This window comes from Phodopus roborovskii, unplaced genomic scaffold, assembly GCF_943737965.1.
Source record: "Phodopus roborovskii unplaced genomic scaffold, PHOROB, whole genome shotgun sequence".
NCBI classification, from domain to species: Eukaryota; Metazoa; Chordata; class Mammalia; order Rodentia; family Cricetidae; genus Phodopus; species Phodopus roborovskii.
This window is the reverse complement of record NW_026126409.1, coordinates 37,484,046-37,503,712: the sequence shown is the minus strand read 5'-3', so window position 1 is coordinate 37,503,712 and position 19,667 is coordinate 37,484,046. Positions and strand designations below refer to the sequence as shown.

General features: G+C 41.3%; 1 protein-coding gene across 1 annotated transcript in view; it reads right to left on the bottom strand.

Moving 5' to 3' along the window:
- The window catches only part of Fat1 (FAT atypical cadherin 1), a 111,982-nt gene that overhangs the window by 19,012 nt on the left and 73,303 nt on the right, over positions 1–19,667 (bottom strand). Inside the window, exons 7-14 of the mRNA XM_051182317.1 lie at positions 18,285–18,424; positions 14,011–14,286; positions 13,673–13,883; positions 4,645–8,712; positions 3,819–4,015; positions 2,014–2,167; positions 1,286–1,519; positions 298–687 (exon numbers count right to left, since the gene is read on the bottom strand). Of these exons, the coding sequence (XP_051038274.1) occupies positions 298–687; positions 1,286–1,519; positions 2,014–2,167; positions 3,819–4,015; positions 4,645–8,712; positions 13,673–13,883; positions 14,011–14,286; positions 18,285–18,424 (5,670 nt within the window). The remainder of the gene's footprint in view (positions 1–297; positions 688–1,285; positions 1,520–2,013; positions 2,168–3,818; positions 4,016–4,644; positions 8,713–13,672; positions 13,884–14,010; positions 14,287–18,284; positions 18,425–19,667) is intronic.

Sequence of the window (19,667 nt, the reverse complement as noted above, 5' to 3'; positions counted from 1 at the left end):
ACACCTGGGACACTGTACATCATCACTAGACTGGGTGAGAGTCAACAGCTTTCTACATTGGCTTGTAATTTACAATGGATATTCCAGAACGTAGATACTATGTAGAATTAAGAGTATGAAGTTTCCCAAAGCACTTTCAACCCCACTTTAAATACTAGAAAGAAAACTTGAGTTTTATCTCTTCAGAGCACTAACTGACTGACCATTTGTGACCCATCCCTTAGCATGAAGTGAAGTAAGAGACAGATCCAGCCCTCAGTATGGAACGAGGGCTTTCTTAATCACAGGGAAGGTTACCTGTTTTAGAGTCTATGCTGAATTTTCCATGTTCGTTTCCACTTATTATTGAGTAGGTGATTTCTGCATTTGCTTCAATATCCCGACTTGCTGCATACACCTGGAGAACTTCAGTTCCGATGAGAATGTCCTCAGACACAGTGGCACCGTACTCACGGTACTCAAACACAGGTGGGTTGTCATTAATATCCAAAACTGACACAACCACAGTGCCAGTAGCTGTCAACTTCCTGGGCAATCCTTGGTCCACTGCTTTCAAAGTGAGAGTATATACTGCCTGTTGTTCTCTATCCAAATGCTTTTCTAATTGGATAATTCCAGACACCTCGTTAATGGAGAACTGCCCATCAGCAGAATCAATCAGTGAGTAGGAAATCTTCCGATTCAATCCTGTCAAAACATGAAATTCTATCAGGTTTCATAGCAAGAATTGTAAAAATTTTAAAACATGGGACATTTTTAAATGATAAAGTGCAAACACATAATTTAAAGATTCCCCCTGTGTAGATGATCTAAAAACATACCCTGAATTACAAATGTATAGACTAGAAATATGATCCATAGATGTCTGACTTTTTAGGCTCTCATCTACACTACACAGACAGTAGCCAAGACTTTTTCAGTGTAGTATTTTTTTTATTAATTTCTTGGGAATTTCATATATGCATAATATACGTATTTTTGGTAATACCTACCCCCTGCTTTGGTTCCTCCTAGGTCCACCCCTCGTTCCTTCCCATCTTCATATGTTCTTTTCTTTCTTTTTTAAAACATAATTCACCACATACAACTTGTGCTGCCCTTTACTCACTGGGGCACCCACCAGTGTGGGGGACTAACCAGTGGCCACAGCCTTAAAGAAAACTGACACCTCCCCCATCAGAAGCCACAGAAGATGGTCAAACATAATCCACCGGAGTGTGTTCCACCACGGGAGTCCCAAAGCTATCCAGCAGAAGGGAAGAAATTCTCCTTGACTCAAGGGTACCTGCATCTGCATCAGTGGCCTGTACTCTGGTCAACAGTGTCCCAGGCTCTGTGTTTTCAAACACAGTGATGGTGTATGGGTCTGCGGTGAATTCTGGAGCATTATCATTCACATCTTCCAGTGTGAGCACAATAGAAGCTTGACAGGATCTTCCCCCTCCATCGGTGGCCTTGACAAGGAGATTATAAACGGCTTGCTCCTCACGGTCAAGGGGGGCTAACGTTCTCAATTCACCTAGAAACAGACAAATGAACGGAACCACTGGAGATTTCAGATGTGAGCTACAATTATCCATCATCTTTTGTTTTTTTCCTCTTGTAATTACAAAATCTGAACCACAACTCTCATTTGGAGAAAAATAATAACAACAACTACCTTATCAATTTAAAAAGCTTAGAGATGAAGAAAACATGGATCACTTTCATTATACAAAATTCCAATTACAAATTGAGGAAATACACTATAGAAGTGAAACTCTGAGATACTCTTAAGTTTTATTCCAAGAAATTATATTAACTTCCAAATCTTAAAGTCCTTAGTTCAAGTAGGTGATACTATGTATGGCTGCTTATTTTTCACCTCTTCCCAACTTTTTTCTAAGGGGCCATTTCCACAGCATCAGGACAAATTTGAAAAGAGAAAAATGTAATTTCCTGTTTTGTGCAGGATCTCATGTCACCCACATAGAGGAAATACATAATTAAATTACCTCCAAATTCTATTCTTACCTGTGTCTGGATTTAGTTTGAACTTTTCTGCACCTGAACCAAATAAAGTATAAGTAATCTCCGCGTTGGACCGGATATCTGCATCTGTGGCAGAGACCTGCATGACCAGCTTCCCAGGAAGGGCGTCTTCAGGAATGGTGTCAGAATATAAAGTCTACAAGACATTCACACAACACTGTTTTAACAGAAGCACTGAAAGTGCGCAGTGACAACCAAGGGAATGATGGAAAAGAAATCATTTCATTTTGGCCATGGAAAACGTGGGAAATAGCTGACGTTAATACTCGAAGAGCTTTTAAAATGATCGTTCTTATAAAACAGATGTGAAAACAAGGAAGAGCCTTGTAACAGGCACCGGCCCCATATCCTTGAGCCTGGCCTGACATTTAATCCACAGGATACAAAATATGATGTGCTGCTGAACAGTTCCATACTTAATTCAAACACTTATGAGAAAATGCCAAGTGGTAGCCAGAACTGATGGAAGAGCTAGAGGAAATGCATAGCTGTTACATTATATTTACTTAGTTTGAAGCACAGGAGTTTTACTATGCACAACCAACAACAACACAGAAAGAAATGTTCTTTGTGGGATGGGGGAAAAAAAACAAGGGAAAGGTAAGGCTCAAGCACATCTGCTACCCTGCCTGGTTTCCTCTTTCTTTCCATCTGTCTAAATCCTCACACAGTTGGACACTTGGTTCCAGTTCCAATTATCACATTAGCCATGCCATAAATAGAACATAAGGAAAAGAGATTACACTTCTGTTGCATTACTTCTCAGCAAGAGCTTAATATAGGGGAATAGATTTTGTGATCCACAAAACTGGGTATTTTGCAACAGTGATTATTTTAAGTGGTCGTGTTGTCAATTATATTGTTACCTAAGGTAAAGTGGTATGATATTTAAAAGATATGAATGGGGGAAAATGTTTTATATATGTGTGTATTATATGTGTGCTCTAAAAAAGATAACATCCTGCTAACATCACTGTCATGAAATACAGTCTTCCAAAAATACAAATACATGTTGGAATTAACAGCTCATTCCTCAATGATCACACTTCTTCTGATGATGAATTTTGTGTTTACTTCCCTGAGAACTCGTGACAATTTAACTCCCTCAGTCAGAAGTGCTGGGATACCAGGTGTGTGCCCTATGCCTGGACCCTTTTCCATGGCTGCTACTACATCCCTGCACTGCTGGCAAACTAAGCTGTCATCCCTACATTTGCCTTCACTCTTCACCCTGCAAGGCTTTCCATATCTACTCCTGGTTAGCACAGTGCTACCTTCTGAAGGCTAAACCCAGCAGGCAGCTTTTCATGGCTCAGCTCCAGCGATCACTCCTTCTACGGTCCCATGGCCCCAGTTAAATTGAATCCAGCAGTAGCAGGTTATTCCACTGACCTCTTGGTTTCTCTGGTGTGAACAACCAATGCCTCTAAATGGTCTGTTACAGCACACCTGTGCTGTGCAGGAAAAGCTGCTGGCCAGATGTTCCCCCACCCCCCAAACAAGTGCATTGTCAAATGAAGAGACTATCTCTATAAAAAGTTTTTAGAGTCAGGCACTAGTATAAGAGGCCCACATTTTACAGTAATTTAGACCAAAATTCTTGACCAACTTAGCATGCTAAGTAGTCTTGACACTTTCCCAAGTCCTGTTCATTTGACTCTCATCCACCTCAAAGATAAGCAGCTACAACACAGGACATATGTGAATTATTAACGTTCCAATGGCTGTCCTATGGAAAGGATGAAGTGGACTAATGATGTCCAGTCCCCCGAGGGAAGCACGCCTACCTTCTCACACACTGGACTGTTGTCGTTGGCGTCGAGGACTTTCACTTCAACCCTAGCTTTGGAAAAGAAGGTCCCATCGGTTGCTGTGATGGTCAAAAGGTAATTGTCCTTTTGTTCCCTGTCCAGGGGTTTCTTCACATAGACCTTCCATTCATTTTGTATATTTTCAACAGCGAATTGTCCCAAAGCATCCCCTCCTAGTAAATTAAGGGAGGAAGAGGACAGCCAAGGATGTTGGGTTAGAAAGTGAATTAGGTAACCTCAAGAAAAAATAAACCATACCCCCCCCCCAAAAAAATGCATGACATTATGGCTTAAAGGGGATTAAAACTCTTGAAAGTATATTCAATTTGATATATATTAGCTTTCTTTTGTTTCTGTTGCTCTGTTTTTGTATCCTAAGCTGGACTGAACTCACTATGTAGTCTGGGCTAGCCCAGGCTAGCCTCTAAGTTACAGACTCCTTCTCCCTCAGTTTCCTTTGAGCTGGGATAATAGGTATGTGCTATATGTATTACTACACATTAGTTTTCCTTTTTATAATAACAACAGCAGCAACACCAATTCAAGTATGAGATTAAAGTTTATCAAATGGAAAGAGCAATAGTTTAGCTTGCAATAAATCAACTTAACAGAAGTCATAGGAGTCTTGGCTGAAACAATTTTACTTAAAGACGTTGAAATTCAGCTTACATGATATATCTACTAGTTTTAGACAAGCTTGACTAAAATCACATCAACTTCACAGATTCATAAATTCATACCTAGGATATCCCATATAATATGGATTCAGTTTCTATTGAACCATTCGTCTTGAGCATTTTACCTGTTATGAAGTAAGTCACTTGTCTGTTAATCTCCTCAGAGTCAGCATCAGTGGTGCTTAAGATGGCAATGACACCACCAGGAGGGTCATCCTCACTCACAGTCCCTTTGTAAATCTCAGCTGTGAATCGTGGTGGGCTGTCATTGACATCAGTGACAGTAACATCCACAATGGCTGTGGAGGACAGCTGAACTTTTTCACCATGATCTGATGCAATGACTTTAATCTGGTAACTGGCTCTCTCTTCATGGTCAAGCTCCTTCAGAGTCGTAATCCAGCCGGTTTCCATGTTAATGGCAAAAGATTCGAGGATGTCTGCACCTTGGGACTGATCTAGACTGTACATGACTTGGCCATTGGTTCCTGAGTCTAGGTCAGACGCCCGGATCTGGATGACTCTACTTCCCCCTGGCAAGTTCTCAACAATAAATGCTTCATATGGATTGGATTCCAAAACTGGGCTATTATCATTTGCATCTTTTACCTGGATACTAACATCTATAGAAGCCAAAACCTCATAGTCATCAACAGTGCACCTGGCCAGGATGGAAAACTGATACCATTTAGTGGTCTCATGGTCAAGACTCTTCTCCAGTTTCAGTCTCCCACTCTGCTTGTCAATCACAAAGAATTCATCTCTATTACTCTCAGGAGTGTTGCCTTTGACTAGAGTGTAAAGAACGGTCTTGCTGTGTTCTACCCGGATGAGGTCAATTTCTGTTCCAATAGGCATGTCTTCTGAAATAGAATAGGTATAAAAGGGTTCTGAGAACCTTGGAAGCTGCATTTCTGGTGGAAGTATCCTAACATAGATGGGAACAACAGATTCTCTGGGTGGAGACCCATTATCCACAGCTCTAACAAAGAAAGTGAAGAATTCATTCTCTAAGCCAATTAAACTTTCCTTTGTAGTAATTAAGCCAGTCAGTCTGTTGATTTCCAAATTCTCCTTCACACTTTCAGAGTCTGCCTCGATGGCATAGGTGACATCAGCATTGGAGCCCTCATCAGCATCACTTGCAAAGACTTTAACAACCGATGTCCCTTTGGCAGCGCTGGATCCGATGTTCACTTCATACTTGGTTGAGCGAAACTGTGGGGCATTATCATTGTCATCTGTAAGAATGACATTTATGGTGCAGAAAGCAACTTTCCCTCCAGCATCCTTTGCCATTAAACGAATAGAGATTACTTTTTCTGCGGGGGTTTCCCGATCGAGCTTTTCCAAAGTGAATATCTGTCCTCTGTCATTCACATAAAATCTATCTTTAGCAAAGTCATTTACGATATGGTAAGTTATATGACTGTAAATTCCAGAATCCCTATCCGTTGCCTTCACTTGGACCACCAGGGTATGTAAGGGAGCGTTTTCAGCTAGTTCTGCTTCATATTCATTCTGAAGAAAAACAGGACTGTGCAAATTGCCTCCCATCACAGTTACATGAACCTGAGCAGAACTTCGAAAAACCCCATCAGACACAGAAATGTTGAGACTGTAGAATGGCTTCAAGGTATGTTGGCGCACGTTTGAGAGTGTGATAATCCCCGTTTCACTGTCGATGACAAAGCTTTTATGATCATTGCCAGACAAAATGGAATATTCTAACTTGTCTAGGTCTGAGCTGTCTGCATCGCAGGCTTTTACACACATCACAAAGTGTCCATGAGATGCGTGCTCACTAATTTTGGCTTCATAAATCTGTTGTTCAAACAGAGGTGGATTATCATTGAGGTCAGTGACATCCACGGTGACGATCACATCACTGCTCAGTGGGGGCATTCCTCCATCAACAGCCCTTACAAAAACCTTGTGCTGCAGGAACTGTTCGTAATCCAAAGCTCTCACTAGTGAAATGAGTCCAGTGTGACTATCTATGTGAAAGTGATCATGACTTTGGCTATGATTTCCAAACATCTGGTAGGAAATTCCTCTGTTGGGCTCTGAATCAGAATCTGTTGCTTTCACTTGAAGGACAGGTGTACCAATGACAGCTGCTTCTGACAGGGTCGTGGTGTACGACTGCTGTACAAACACAGGAGGGTTATCATTGATGTCTTCGATGATGATGTCAACAAACACTTCGGCGTGAGCGCCAGTCAGGGAGTCGGTTGCCCGTATGCTCAGTTTATAGGCTGGGTGGGACTCAAAATCCAGTGGTGCTATGACATTTATCACTCCAGTGTTGAAGTTAATAGTAAACTGACTAAAAGGGTCACCGTCTGTGATGCTGTAGAACACTTTCAACCCTTCTGGGCTGTTGGCTTGGACATGGACCACCGGGCTGTGCATTTGGATGTTCTCTGGAATCTCTGCACTGTAGAAAGCCTTTTCAAACACAGGCATGGCTTTGTTCACGACAGTGATGGGAACTAGAACTTCAGCAGAGAAAGCTGGGCTTCCTCCGTCCTTGGCAACTACCGTGACAAGATATTCTTTATTTAACGTGTCATGCTCAAATGGCTTTTTCAGAGAAATGTCACCTGAGGGGCCGATCTGAAAATGGTCATGGTGCTCCTTAAGATAGTAGTGTACCTCACCATTTCTGCCACTGTCTCTGTCAATGGCAGTGACATAGCGAATGACGTGGCCCACCTCGGCATTCACCTTCACAACTGCATAGTAGGGAAGGTTGACAAACACAGGCGCATTATCGTTTTGGTCTTCTATGGTGACTTTCACCACGACATGGGCCACTGCCGATGGCTCATGTTCTTTTGTTACCTCTACCACCACGTCAAATGTTTCTTGTTGCTCACGATCAAATGGTATTCCAGTGGTTGAGAGCACTCCTGAAGTGTGGCTGATTTTAAATCTGCGATCCGGGTTGAGGATGTGATAAAACAAAGGCTCATTGATTGGGTTCCCTATTGCAGTAATGACAGCTAATGTTTTGGTTTCTGTGGTGTTCTCTTTCACAACTGCAGAATAGAAATCTTGGGTAAACTTGAGTGGACTTTCTTTGCTTTCTTTCACATTGATTTTCACAGAGGTCATGCTTGCAAATCGGCCATCAGAGGCTCGGATGGTTAGCTCATAGCGGCTTCGCAACTGAGTTGTGTTTTGTATTGTTATTGTGCCTGTCTTGTAGTCCATTGAGAACTTCTCTCCAATGTTACCTTCTGTGATGGAGTATATTAACTGTGAGAATGGCCTGGAATCGGCATCTGTGGCATTCACGGTTATGACTTTTACTCCTTTGTATGTTGGCAATAAAAGAGATGCTTCGTACAATGGCTTAGAGAAGACAGGAGGGCAGTCATTGATGTCAATTACATGAATAGTCACATTGGCTGCACACTCAGCAAACAGACGGGGAGTGCCCATGTCATGCACTTGAACAGTAAAGTGAAAAACACGGGTTTCTTCATAGTCCAGACTCAGTAGTGTGTGAATAGCACCAGTGGTGGCATCGATAGCAAAATAGTTATGCACAGATGACTCGACAATCTGATAAACTAGCAGAGCATTGGATTCCCTATCGGCATCTGTCGCTCGAATCACTAGAGGGACATTCCTATCTGTTAGAACTACACTGTTGACTGAAGCTGATTCACTAATGAATCCTGAATATTCTGCCCTCGTGAAAACTGGTGGGTTGTCATTCTCATCCTGCATATGCACTGTAACAGTTGTATTGGCGGACAAGCCAGCCATGTTGGTACCTTGTACTGTCAATGTATAAATGGACAGGGTTTCAAAATCCAAGACTTTCTGGGTAATGATGCTTCCAGAATGTGGATTAATATCAAAGGCATCACCTACGTTCCCATCTTTGATTTCATACATCACCGATGACTGACTGTGAGCAGAGACCATCCCAACAAAAGTTCCAATGCTGACAGCTTCGCTGATTTCAACTGAATATTCCTTGGATGTAAATTTTGGAGAGGCATTATCAGCCACTGTGACAGCAATATGCACAGAGGTCATTTCACTCATGGGTGGATCTCCTTGATCTGTAGCTTTGACTATTAAATCATAGTCCACTTGGTTACTTCGATCTAATTCTCTGGCAGTTTTTATAGAGCCCAAGATGGGGTCAATTGTAAAAGAATGTCCAATGTTTCCTGGAAGGGCAAGGGGAAAAAAAAAGAAGAAAGAAAGAATTCTGTTAGAGAAAAACCCAACAATGACAGAAATAGCAGAGAAACAGAAAGAGATATTTAAAACTTATATCCTGAATTAGGTAGAAAAGCAGGAGATATCAACAGTTGAATGAAACCTTCAACTTACTTCATTTTTACTGTTCAGAATTTTGGCTGTCAAATATGAAAAGCAAGAAATAGAAAGAATACTGTTCTGTACCTAAAGCCAAAATTCTCTTTCTGCTGAAATGAAAAATGTGCTGTAAAAACACATGACTCTATTCACACAAAGCAATTCAGTTAAGGATTTTCCAGCAGTGCCTTGAAATCCTGCAGATTGCATCATTTTTTTTTTTATTGCTTACCACTTACATGGGAAATTTTTAATCCACTATGAAAATGTACACTGTGCTTGAAGAAAGCCCTGTATTGTAAGTAGTTAAGGAGCCAAAAAACAACTTTCTGCAGCCCACCCTACTTCACCAGTTTTGCAGATTTCAACAATACTCCCTTCTTAACCTTTTCTGAGTTAACTTATCTTCTAGGCTCTCGAGTAGGAGGAATTTTGCTTCCAGAGAGACATCTGGCAGTTTGGCTGTCACAACTTGAAGGGAGTTAGTGCTACACTGACGCATAGATGATAGTGGCCAAGAGACACAACAGCTTATGCAGCACACGAGAGCCTCCACAACAAGTAGTTATTTGCTTCAAAACATCAATGGTGTTTATGCAGTTGAGAAGCAAACTGCTAAAGCAGATGGCTTTACTGGCATCTCTTTGAACCTTTCCAGGCTATCCTACCAGAAACTTAGTTTTGAGTTCCCTCAACTCCCCAACACCCCACAGCACAGGGAATTTGCTAGATGTTTTGAATGGAGCCAGGGTACACAGTGTGTAGGGGGTCTTTGGGTTCTACCCATCATTGACTACATACCACCCCTTTTGAGTTGCATAAATAAGTGTCTAGAAACCAGCCCAGCACAGAATTCATTCTTCCCAAATGCACACTTTATGGCAAAACTAAGTTCACTTGTCTCTCAACTGTTTTCTCACACTCCTCTTTCTCGGGGTTTGCTAGCAGCTAACTCCTTAGACCAGAAGTGCTTAGCGTGATCTATAAACCAGAGGATTAACTAACAAGCACTTCCTTCTGCACATTAAGAGCAAGTATTTCCTCTACAGTGTTCATTTCCTTCATTAAATACATTTTCCAAAACTCCATGACTTTTTTTTCTGAAGCCAGACATAGCCTGGTTTCCATTAAGATGGCCTGGCTCTGGGTCCAAGCCCTAAGGCGATGCCTCGGCTTGAAACGGGGTAGAAGCCAAGGCTTCTCCAGACCCTGAAGGTCTGGGCTGAACATTGGCCCAAGCCTCTGCCAGGCTGCTCAGACACTGATTTCCGGTCTGTCTGTATTTAGGAACATCCATGATCTCAGGTTGTCACTGTGTCTTAGGCAAACATTAAAACTCAGATCCTTCCCTTGTCCTGACTGCCATTACTCTCACCTTCCAAACTTGTGGTGATTGCCTGGCCTAACAGGTGCACCAGCTCACATTTTTGCCAACTGACTTTTAACAGCCCATCGCACCCCCAACCCCCAGTCTTCTTTACTATGCCTGTTTTGGAAAGCCCATCTGGCACCATTTATATCCACCCCTCTGTATGTACTTATCCTATTTTGCATAGTGAAATCTTATTGGCCAATAAAGTCTCATCCTCAAAAGAAGAGAGAAATCAAAGTTTTCGATGTTACAGAGACAGACTGTGTTATGATGCATGACTCTGTTCTCAGCATCCTCTCTGCTCTTCCCTCACTCCAGGCCCTCTATATCCACCATATTCTCTCCCAAAACAGTCTTCCCTAGCTACTCTCAGAATTTCTCCATCCACCTATTTATTTGTTCACTCAGAATTTACCTGAAGGCCCCTGCCTGAAGACCTTTCTTGACTTACCTGTCCAGTGTGGCTACTCTTATTCTTTACTGTAGTTTTCCGTTTTAAGTGTTTTCTTTCTTCCCATTCATTTTTGGTTTGTCTTTTGTTTTTGGGTAGCTCAGGGAAATCAAGAACACATTATGTAGTATAGTAGCTCAGGCTGGCCTCCTACTCAAAATCCTCCTGCCTTAGTCTCCCAAGGGCTGCAATTAAAGGCAGAAGCCACCACACCCAGCTCCTGAATGTCCTTTATTGTATGTAGAACATTCTTGCTACTTATCAGCTGTGTAAAACCCAAAACTATTCTTTATCAGCTGGGAGATCCTGGCATTGAATCAAGGAATCCTGAGTTTGTCATTGACATAAAAAATGCTCACTGGGAGCCCAGCTAGTGGTTCAGTATTTGGGTCTCACTTGTGTATGAAACTAGACACAAAGCAACAGATATACAGAAGGCAACAAAACTTCAGATATACAGAAGGCAATGCAGGCTTTGGACTTTGGGGTAACAGGTGCATTTCCCAAGCCCTAGATACATGTCTGCTCGCTATGAATGGAAATAAGGAGGTGACCAGAAGTTTTTTTTTTTTTTTTTTTACTAGGGTGGGGTTGACTCATTCGCATTAGCTGGAACAATACTACTTTAAATTGTTCTCTGCACATCAACAGGACTAACAAGCCAATGTTGCCATGAAACCATGACTATTTCCTATATAACACAAAAGAGAGATGTGTGATACACAGCCTGTGTGCAGTAAGGACTTGCTGACAGAGTGGAAACCTCTACCAAGTTTCAACGGCAATTATGATATGAGTTGGAAGAACAAATCCTATTCTAATCACTTAATACATTCACCAAGTGTTATCTCTCTCCAGGGTGACAGCAGTTGTGAAATAACATTCTCATCTACTTTTTTGACAAGCCAACACAATCCAGCCTGGAGTATGGCACTTAAGTGTCTCTGGTGTGTAATTCAGTTGCAACTAGAAACACCTTTTCATTAAATTCCTTTCCCTGAAGACTTCAAGTCCGACTAAACCTTTTGCTCAATAAATTTCTCCTAATTAAAGATGCAGTATTACGAGTAAAATTTAAAACCAGTTTTTCTGGACTTTATTAAGGGAAATTGGATACAAGTTAAAAGCAGCTGATTATGAATAAAGTATTAAACGAAAGGCAGTATGAACATTTATATAGTTCATTTCATTCCAGTAGGTGTTATGCATTCATACAGACACACACAAATGCTACTGCACTTCCACGGTAGTGGCTTCCTATGAATGCACTTTTTGGGCATAATATTGCATTATGAAAGCTGTGTCTTAAAAATCCTATTCCACATGGGAAGAGTCCATTGGTGCTTAGTCTGTTCTTTGGGGAGAGACAGAGTTCCATTCTTAAAATACCAAATTACTAATCCCATCAGTCATTACAAACACTCAAAGAATGCACATGCCTTCACTGAGGCACCAACAATCATATTTTAACCACCCAGTTGTTGAAAATTATGTGAAAGCCAAGGGAAAGTTGGACATTTTCTCCTACATAAACCCAGTTTATTTGTCTGTGACAAAGTCACTTCATTGAGATGCTCGAGCATGCACGAATGGAATGTACTGTTTTTCTAACGGCTAAATTTCTCAAGCAGTGGGGGAAAAATTTCTTTATCTCCATCCAAGGCACTAACTACACGACAATGCATTTTAACACTCTAATCACAGAAGTATATAAAATCTTATTTGTGAATAATGAAGTCAATCCAGTTGTTTTCCAATGTGTAAGGAAATAAGAATAGTTTAGTCAGCGCATAAAGCACACCAGTATTTATGTCAAAATCAATCTCTCAGATTTAGAGTCTATGATCTATATATAGATCTATAGATAATTATAAACTCTATGGATTCAATGCCTAGGAGAGACCAAATATAAGTAGGTAGAATCCTGCACTTAAAGAAAAAAGTATTAAAATGCTCTAAAATCTTTACAAAGAATGAAAATGGTTCCATTTCTTATAGTAACAATAGCTGTGAGGAGTGGAGGAGACTGAAGTGTGTCTCCATACACATCACTGACTGGGTATTGAGCAGGGTTAGGAATTCCTAACTGTGTGAGCATGTGCTCTACAATAGAACCTTTCTCAACTCATCCGCCTGAGGCCACTGGAAAGCCCCAACCACTGAACACTGCATGAAGACTTCTTGCACAGTATCTGGCTCATGAACGGAGCTACCTTCATCCACTGGATGAGTGAACAGCAGCAAAGACACAACAAAGCCTGACCCATTGCTGTGGTGGCTCTGATGATCAACTGTGTGTGTGTGTGGGGGGGGGGAGTCTTTCCTGTCTTTATTCTGGAACTCCTAGGTCCAGGCTCAGTTTACCTTCCTGGCTCAGCCTACCTCTGTGTTACCTCTAGCCAATTCTAGAGGCCCCTACCAAACACTTCTCTTTCTAGAACCAACCACTTCTGTAGCTTGTTCCCACAACTCAATCCTATGCATGAGACTCGACTGCTAATGCCACGGGGGATGGAATGTGGAGCTAGTCTACATGCGTAGGAAGCAGGGTGCCCTTTTCTCTCTGAGAATTGACCCAAGACAGGTGAGTCACCACACTACTGTGACATTTGTTACTCTGAGCCAGAGAAAATACTCTCATTAAAATGTTGAATTACTAAGCCAACATTTTCCTGACTGGGTTCAGAGCCTAAAATGACTGCCTAAAATAAATCTAGAAATACTGAACTAGAAAACCCCTGCAGGATTATCAGTCTTAACTTAACATTAATACTGGTAATCTCCAGAATTTTTGTCACTCAGACTTATAGGAATTTTATCTTTGTTCCTTGATATTTTTGTTTGTTTTGTTTTTTTCTAATAGTTAAAATTTTAATATACTCCTGCAGTGGTACATAGAAATGCTTCAGCACCTAGAAGTAATCTTTGAAAACGCAAGATACACTTTTCAAGCACACAGACAAGACTCCATTGCTTCAAAAAATACCTGATTCGATTGAGTACAGCACTTCAGCGTTTTTCCCTTTGTCTTTGTCCAGAGCTGTAATCTGCAACACAACTGAGCCGACAGCTGCCGATTCATAAACCCGGCCTTCATAGGACGAACTGGTGAACCACGGAGCATGGTCATTCATGTCACTGACGTTAACAACGATCCTAGCAAAGTTGCGCTTCACAGGGACATCCTGGTCCCGTACCTGAAAGAATCAACACACCATCATTCTACTGGGGTTCTCTTTCCCGAGGAGTAGAAATAAAAAGGCATCACCATCCCTTCCCATCACAGGAAAGCTTCCAGTTGAAAAGGGTAAGCAGGTGCCGTACCATAACTGTGAGCACGTGCTGGTGAATGGCCTCGTGGTCAAGTTTCTCTGAAGTATAGAGCGTGCCCGTTGCAGGATCCAGGCGGAACTTCTTGAGGCTCACTGGGTCGATGCTGCTCTGCAGAGTGTAGATCAGTTTGTTTTTCTCATCTTTATCCATGGCGCTGATTTGCAAAATCTCTGTTTCTGGCTCTGTGTCTTCAGGAACAGTGACTTCATATTTTGATGTAGTAAACTGAGGGCGGTGGTCATTTGTATCTATTACTTTGATGAGAACCTGGAAGGAATGGCAAAGGGACTCGAATAAAGATGTATTCATAATGATGCTGTTTTAAGATTCAAATAAAAAAACCCATGCATAATTGAAAACTGCCATCAAACCGAATTAAATATTAACATGAGAAATAAAAGCAATTAAAGTCTAGAATCAAAGAAACCTTCTACATCTTCTTATCTTTGGTACATTATTTACTTAATATTTAACAGTAACCAGATAGGATCCTGGTCACAGCTGAAAAGTATGAAATGCAGGCTAATTTCTCTGCAGGTCTTGACAAGAGACCTTTGGAGATGATTCAGGAAAGGTATCAGAATTTACTTTGCCAGGATTACAGTGTACCCACTTCCTACATTAGATTTAGGCCTGTGAAAGAGTTGGTAATGGTAAGTTTCTCATTTTAATGTGAGGCTACAAGTTCCCTGAAAGACTTTAAAACAAAAGGAATAACCACAAACCAATGAGTAGTTGGTGATTGGGTACTTCCTAGCATTCGTCAGCTAGGGTTAGAACCCTAGTTATTGCCAAAACGATGTTCTTAAATTAGATCTGTAACTTTCGAATATATATAAGTAGCGAATGTTTCTTTCCTAAAGGCAAGTAGGTTGAAAAGAAAAACTCTTGTCAAACATTGTGACTACATAAATGGAAGCTTTAGAGCAAAAGGGAAGATGTCAAAAAAACAAAACAAAACAAAACAAAACAAAAAACTTTGTCGTAATTAGAAACAAAAATATATACCCTGACAGATGTTCCATTTTTGGAATGAAGTGATTTATATGGATAAGACAGCATAAAAAACGGTACCAATCATAAAATACAGCTTATAGTTCATGAACAAGCAAGCTGGACTTCACTGACTTCTATAGAACATGGTGACTTGTTAATTTAAGAGGAATTTAAGAGGAACAAGGAGCCAAATTTCTAGTGATGCCAGGTACCTGTAGACTGACCACACTGCTGTCCCCACACAAAGACAGGATTTTCATGAGACTGTACCAGGATTCCCAAAGGAAACCACAGTGCCAACGGACGCATTTTCATGCTCAATTTCATGTGAATACTAAATTCATTCACCAAACCACACATACACAAAAAATGTTTTATGGGAAAGGTATGTAACCACTTGAAACTACCGATAGCTCACTTTCAAAGAGCACCCAGGAGACACAGTTGCTAAGGGGCGTTCTTCTCCAAATCAAATCATGCCCTGTTTTCAAGTGTAAAACTTGAATTGGCCATGGAGTGGGAACTAGGCAGAAGTTTGATGATATTCTCCATTCAGTCAACCCATCTCAGACAAAAGGCCAGAAAGAATGAGCAAGCAATTTTTACAATTCATGAGACACATTCACTGAGGCACTGGCCCAGCTCTCATCCACAAGGTCTGAAGGTGAAAAGCCAGTGAGCAACAGTCACTGTACTTACCACACTTTCAGTCTCTATAGGCAATGCTACCTAAAAATCTGCTGGCACACCATAAGGTGAGTTTTTTTTTTTTTTTGTTTTTAAAGTCCAGAGGTTTCATGGGGCTTTCTAAAGCAAGGAATACTGGGAAGAAGATATTCAGCCAGCAAGGTCAAAGTTGAGAGTGCAGACCTATCTCTAGAGACTGGAAAGACTTGGACCTGAAAGAATGAAGGATCAGGAAGAATATGGAATTGAAGCCGCACAGCCTAAACTTCCAAGCTAAGGATGGAGAGCTAGCTTCTCTATACACATCATACTCTTTCACCACTGGAAATGTATTTTTATCCCCTCTTGTCAGTCAAGTGGACCAGTTTTGTGGCAAGTAGCCCCAGATGAGTTTCAGGGACCAGAGACGGGAAAGCAAGCCAAGTTTCAGAGATGTGGTATCAGGAGCTTGCACAGTGACTTTGTGTGACATCTATGTCATGGGAGCATGCCCTGAGGACAGGCAGTTAGTGCATGAGCATGAAGAGCCAGTCATCTTTTTCGTGTCACCAACAACCCCCCCCCCCCAACGTAAGAACTAAGAAAGTGGCTAGGACTATCCACTCTCCTCACTTTCCAGGCGATGCAACAGAGGCAAGCAGAGTGAGTCTGAGGGTTGTCCCTGCCCAGGACCAAGAGGTGGAGACAAGCCTCCAACCAGACTGCTTGCCCAGAATGCAACAATGGCGTTCCAGGCAAACTGCAAGAAAACTTGAACACAGCTGCTTCCATGCAACATCACCCCATCCTTGTTATCCTGTCTCACCAAAAAAAAAAAAAAAAAAAAAAAAAAGGATGAAGAATTTGTAAGTTATCTGCAGACATCAAGGAGAGAAAGGAAAACAATTCAACCTGGTGCCAGGCACCTTCTAAGTAGAAACATCAAGTTTGATGTGCAGAACAGTAGCATGCACACTGCTGCCTCCCTGCTTGACTCGTCTGACCCAAGCCCTCACCCAGTCCCTCCCACATTCGGCACCTGGGCTACACACTTGAATGCTGCTACAAGGATCTTATTTTCACCAACAAACCTGTTCCAAGCTTTTATCAGTGCAGCTCAGGTGCCTGTGGGCCTCTTCACAGGGTCCTTTCCACTCCATCCCAGATGTCTATCTCCCTTCACACAGTCCCAGACAGAAACTTAAACCTAATTACTGCCTGTTCTCTTTGTCCCCAGCATCACAGGTCAGCCTGGGCACTGTCACCCTGTCTTACATCCCGCCAACTTCTCCATGCCAGCGATCCCCTGGGACACCATCAGGACTCTGAGCGGGCATCACTAAACTAAAAACACTGCCCTGAATTTTAAGAGCAATGGGCACTAATTCATCTCCTGCCTTTCAGGGGCATTTTAGGACTGCACATCAAAACTTCACACTAAGCACCCAATCATACTAAAAACACAGTTTTGGGGGGAAGAGGGGACACTGGTAGTTATTTCCTTAATGAGATAACACCACGTGGATACACAGTGGTAGTCACAAGAATGGCTGCTGCAGAGGGCCTTTTCCCACAGCTTACCACACTTTCAGATACTCATCTGAAGCAGACTGTGTACAGTGACACTGCTTAAATTTTTCTCCAAGAATGACTGGTGAAGTTCACTGTGATTTTTTTATGTTTTAATTCTCACTTTCATTCTCTACAGTTTGACATCAAGGGCTTATTTTCAAAGAGAGAAAAATAAAATCAATGTACACTGCTTTTTACTCTAATGAGATGAGCAATAGTGGAAACAGAGACTATGTATGGTATGGCACTACACCTTCCTTCCATACAGCAACTCAAAATGACCCCTAAAGCATAAACTGTGGCATACAGTATCAATCTTACATAAATTAAGATCACAAGTATTTGGTGAGAGGAATAAAATTATTTTTACAGCTACCTTTAAACTCTCTAGTCATTTATTAACTGAAAATAGATCCCACAGTATAATTTTTAATCACTAATGTAACTAAATGAGAGAGGGGATGACCTGTGTCATTTAAGACTTCAGAGAACATAATCGAGAGACAGATATCTAGCCAGCTACTGATGATCAGACAAATATAAGTATAAAAGGAACTGTTGGTACAACCTCACTCACGAGCCATTTTTACGTGTCTGGATTTAGTTCAAATTAAAAAAAAAAAAACAAACAAACAAACAAAAAAAAAAAACAAAACAAAACAAAAAAAAACCCAAAAAGGATGAAAGAAGGGAAGGAGGGAGGAAATCTGTCAGCAGTTTAAAATATTAAGATCTTCATGAAACTGATGTATATAATTCATCCTGTAATAAAACTCTACCAACACAACTTAAAATAAGTACAAGACTAAGGAGACTTTGGGGGAAGGTGCTAAGAGTGTGGTTTGGATTTAGTGACATTTTTATGAGACTGCTAAACACAAGGCAAAACCCCTAAGGATTTGCACTTTCTGTCCCCAAATAAGGACTCTAAGTGTGGATATGTGTAGACTACATCAACACACAACTGTGCATCCTGATATGATGGCATTTTCTTAGTCCCCCTGACAAATGCATGGCCAGCGGCCACTTACCTGAGTGAGGATAGTGGTGGTCCCATCTGTCGCCTCCACTGTGAGGTTATAGTTGGATTTCTGTTCTGCATCAAGGGGTTTGGCAACAATGATGGTACCAGTGCCCTTGTCGACGTCAAAGTGACTGTCATAGTTACCACCTAGTTGAAATTAGGACAAACAGAACTGCTGGAGCGAATCGCACAATAAAGATCTGCCATGTGTTTTATAGCCTTCCGATACTTAATGGCCCTGAAAACAGACTTTTAACACAATGATCAAAGTGACACCAAGGAGCTAGGATCTCCAAACATGGGAAAAGAGTGGCTGCTCTTTAGAGTGCTTTTAGGGAAACACTGGATCTTGATGTTAAGGAGGTCAAGAACTGAGAAAAAAGCAACTCCACAAGCCAAGAGCCTCTAACAACTGTCAACTACTTTGGATTTTTCTGGCATTATAAGAATTTGTGCATGATTGTGAAAGCCTCACTGGAGAAAAAAAAAAAAAAGTGAAAGAATTGTACTATTTAGAATATTCTACATTAGTGATAGCTATCAAAAACAAATGTGAACTCTGAAAGAAATAGTTACATTTACCTTGAATCACACCTAATACAGATTCCTTAAAACTACTTTCCAGAAGCAAGTTTCTGTCCCATTAGTATTTACTACCCAGATGTCCCCTAATTACATTCTAAATTAAACTATCTTCAAACAAATAGAACCCGAGACACTCATACCAATATGAAAAGAAATGGAATGAAAATAAGTTAGGCTTAATGTCATACTGACATGCACACAGAGAGATACACATTAGACATGCATCTCAAACCTGAAACTACTGATGCAGGCACAACTAAGAAACGACATGTTTGTGACTGGGATGGGTGGCCATGCACACACTATGAAAAGAACTGGGCTGGGGCGGGGTGAACTCTGAGAACAACATCCATACTTCCACTTTTGATCTCATAATCATGGGGTAAATTATGTGATCACAGCAGATACCTTCTGCTGTACAGTTCAGGTCACAAGTCATCTGAAAGACGTAAAAGACTTCTCTACCAAGTGTATCTCCTGGCACAGCCAAACGAAGCAAGCAAGCGTGGAAAGCAAGTATAGGAGAAGAACAGTCAGTCAGTCAAACTGGTCCCCAACAGTAAGGAATTAAAGGCAAGTCTGATACAGTACAACAGAAGCTGGTTAATCTGGAAGCGTGGAGAAAGTTAAAAGAGAAAGAAAACATTATGATTATGGTTAGCAAGAGCATTCATCATTTTCCCCCTCAAGAACATCAGTGACAGCTTCAGAGATAATGTTTCACATACTGGGAGACAACGTGGCCAAGAGGTGGAAGGGAAGGAGGAAGTGGTTAAGTTCCAAAGTTCCAACTGGAGATGGTGGT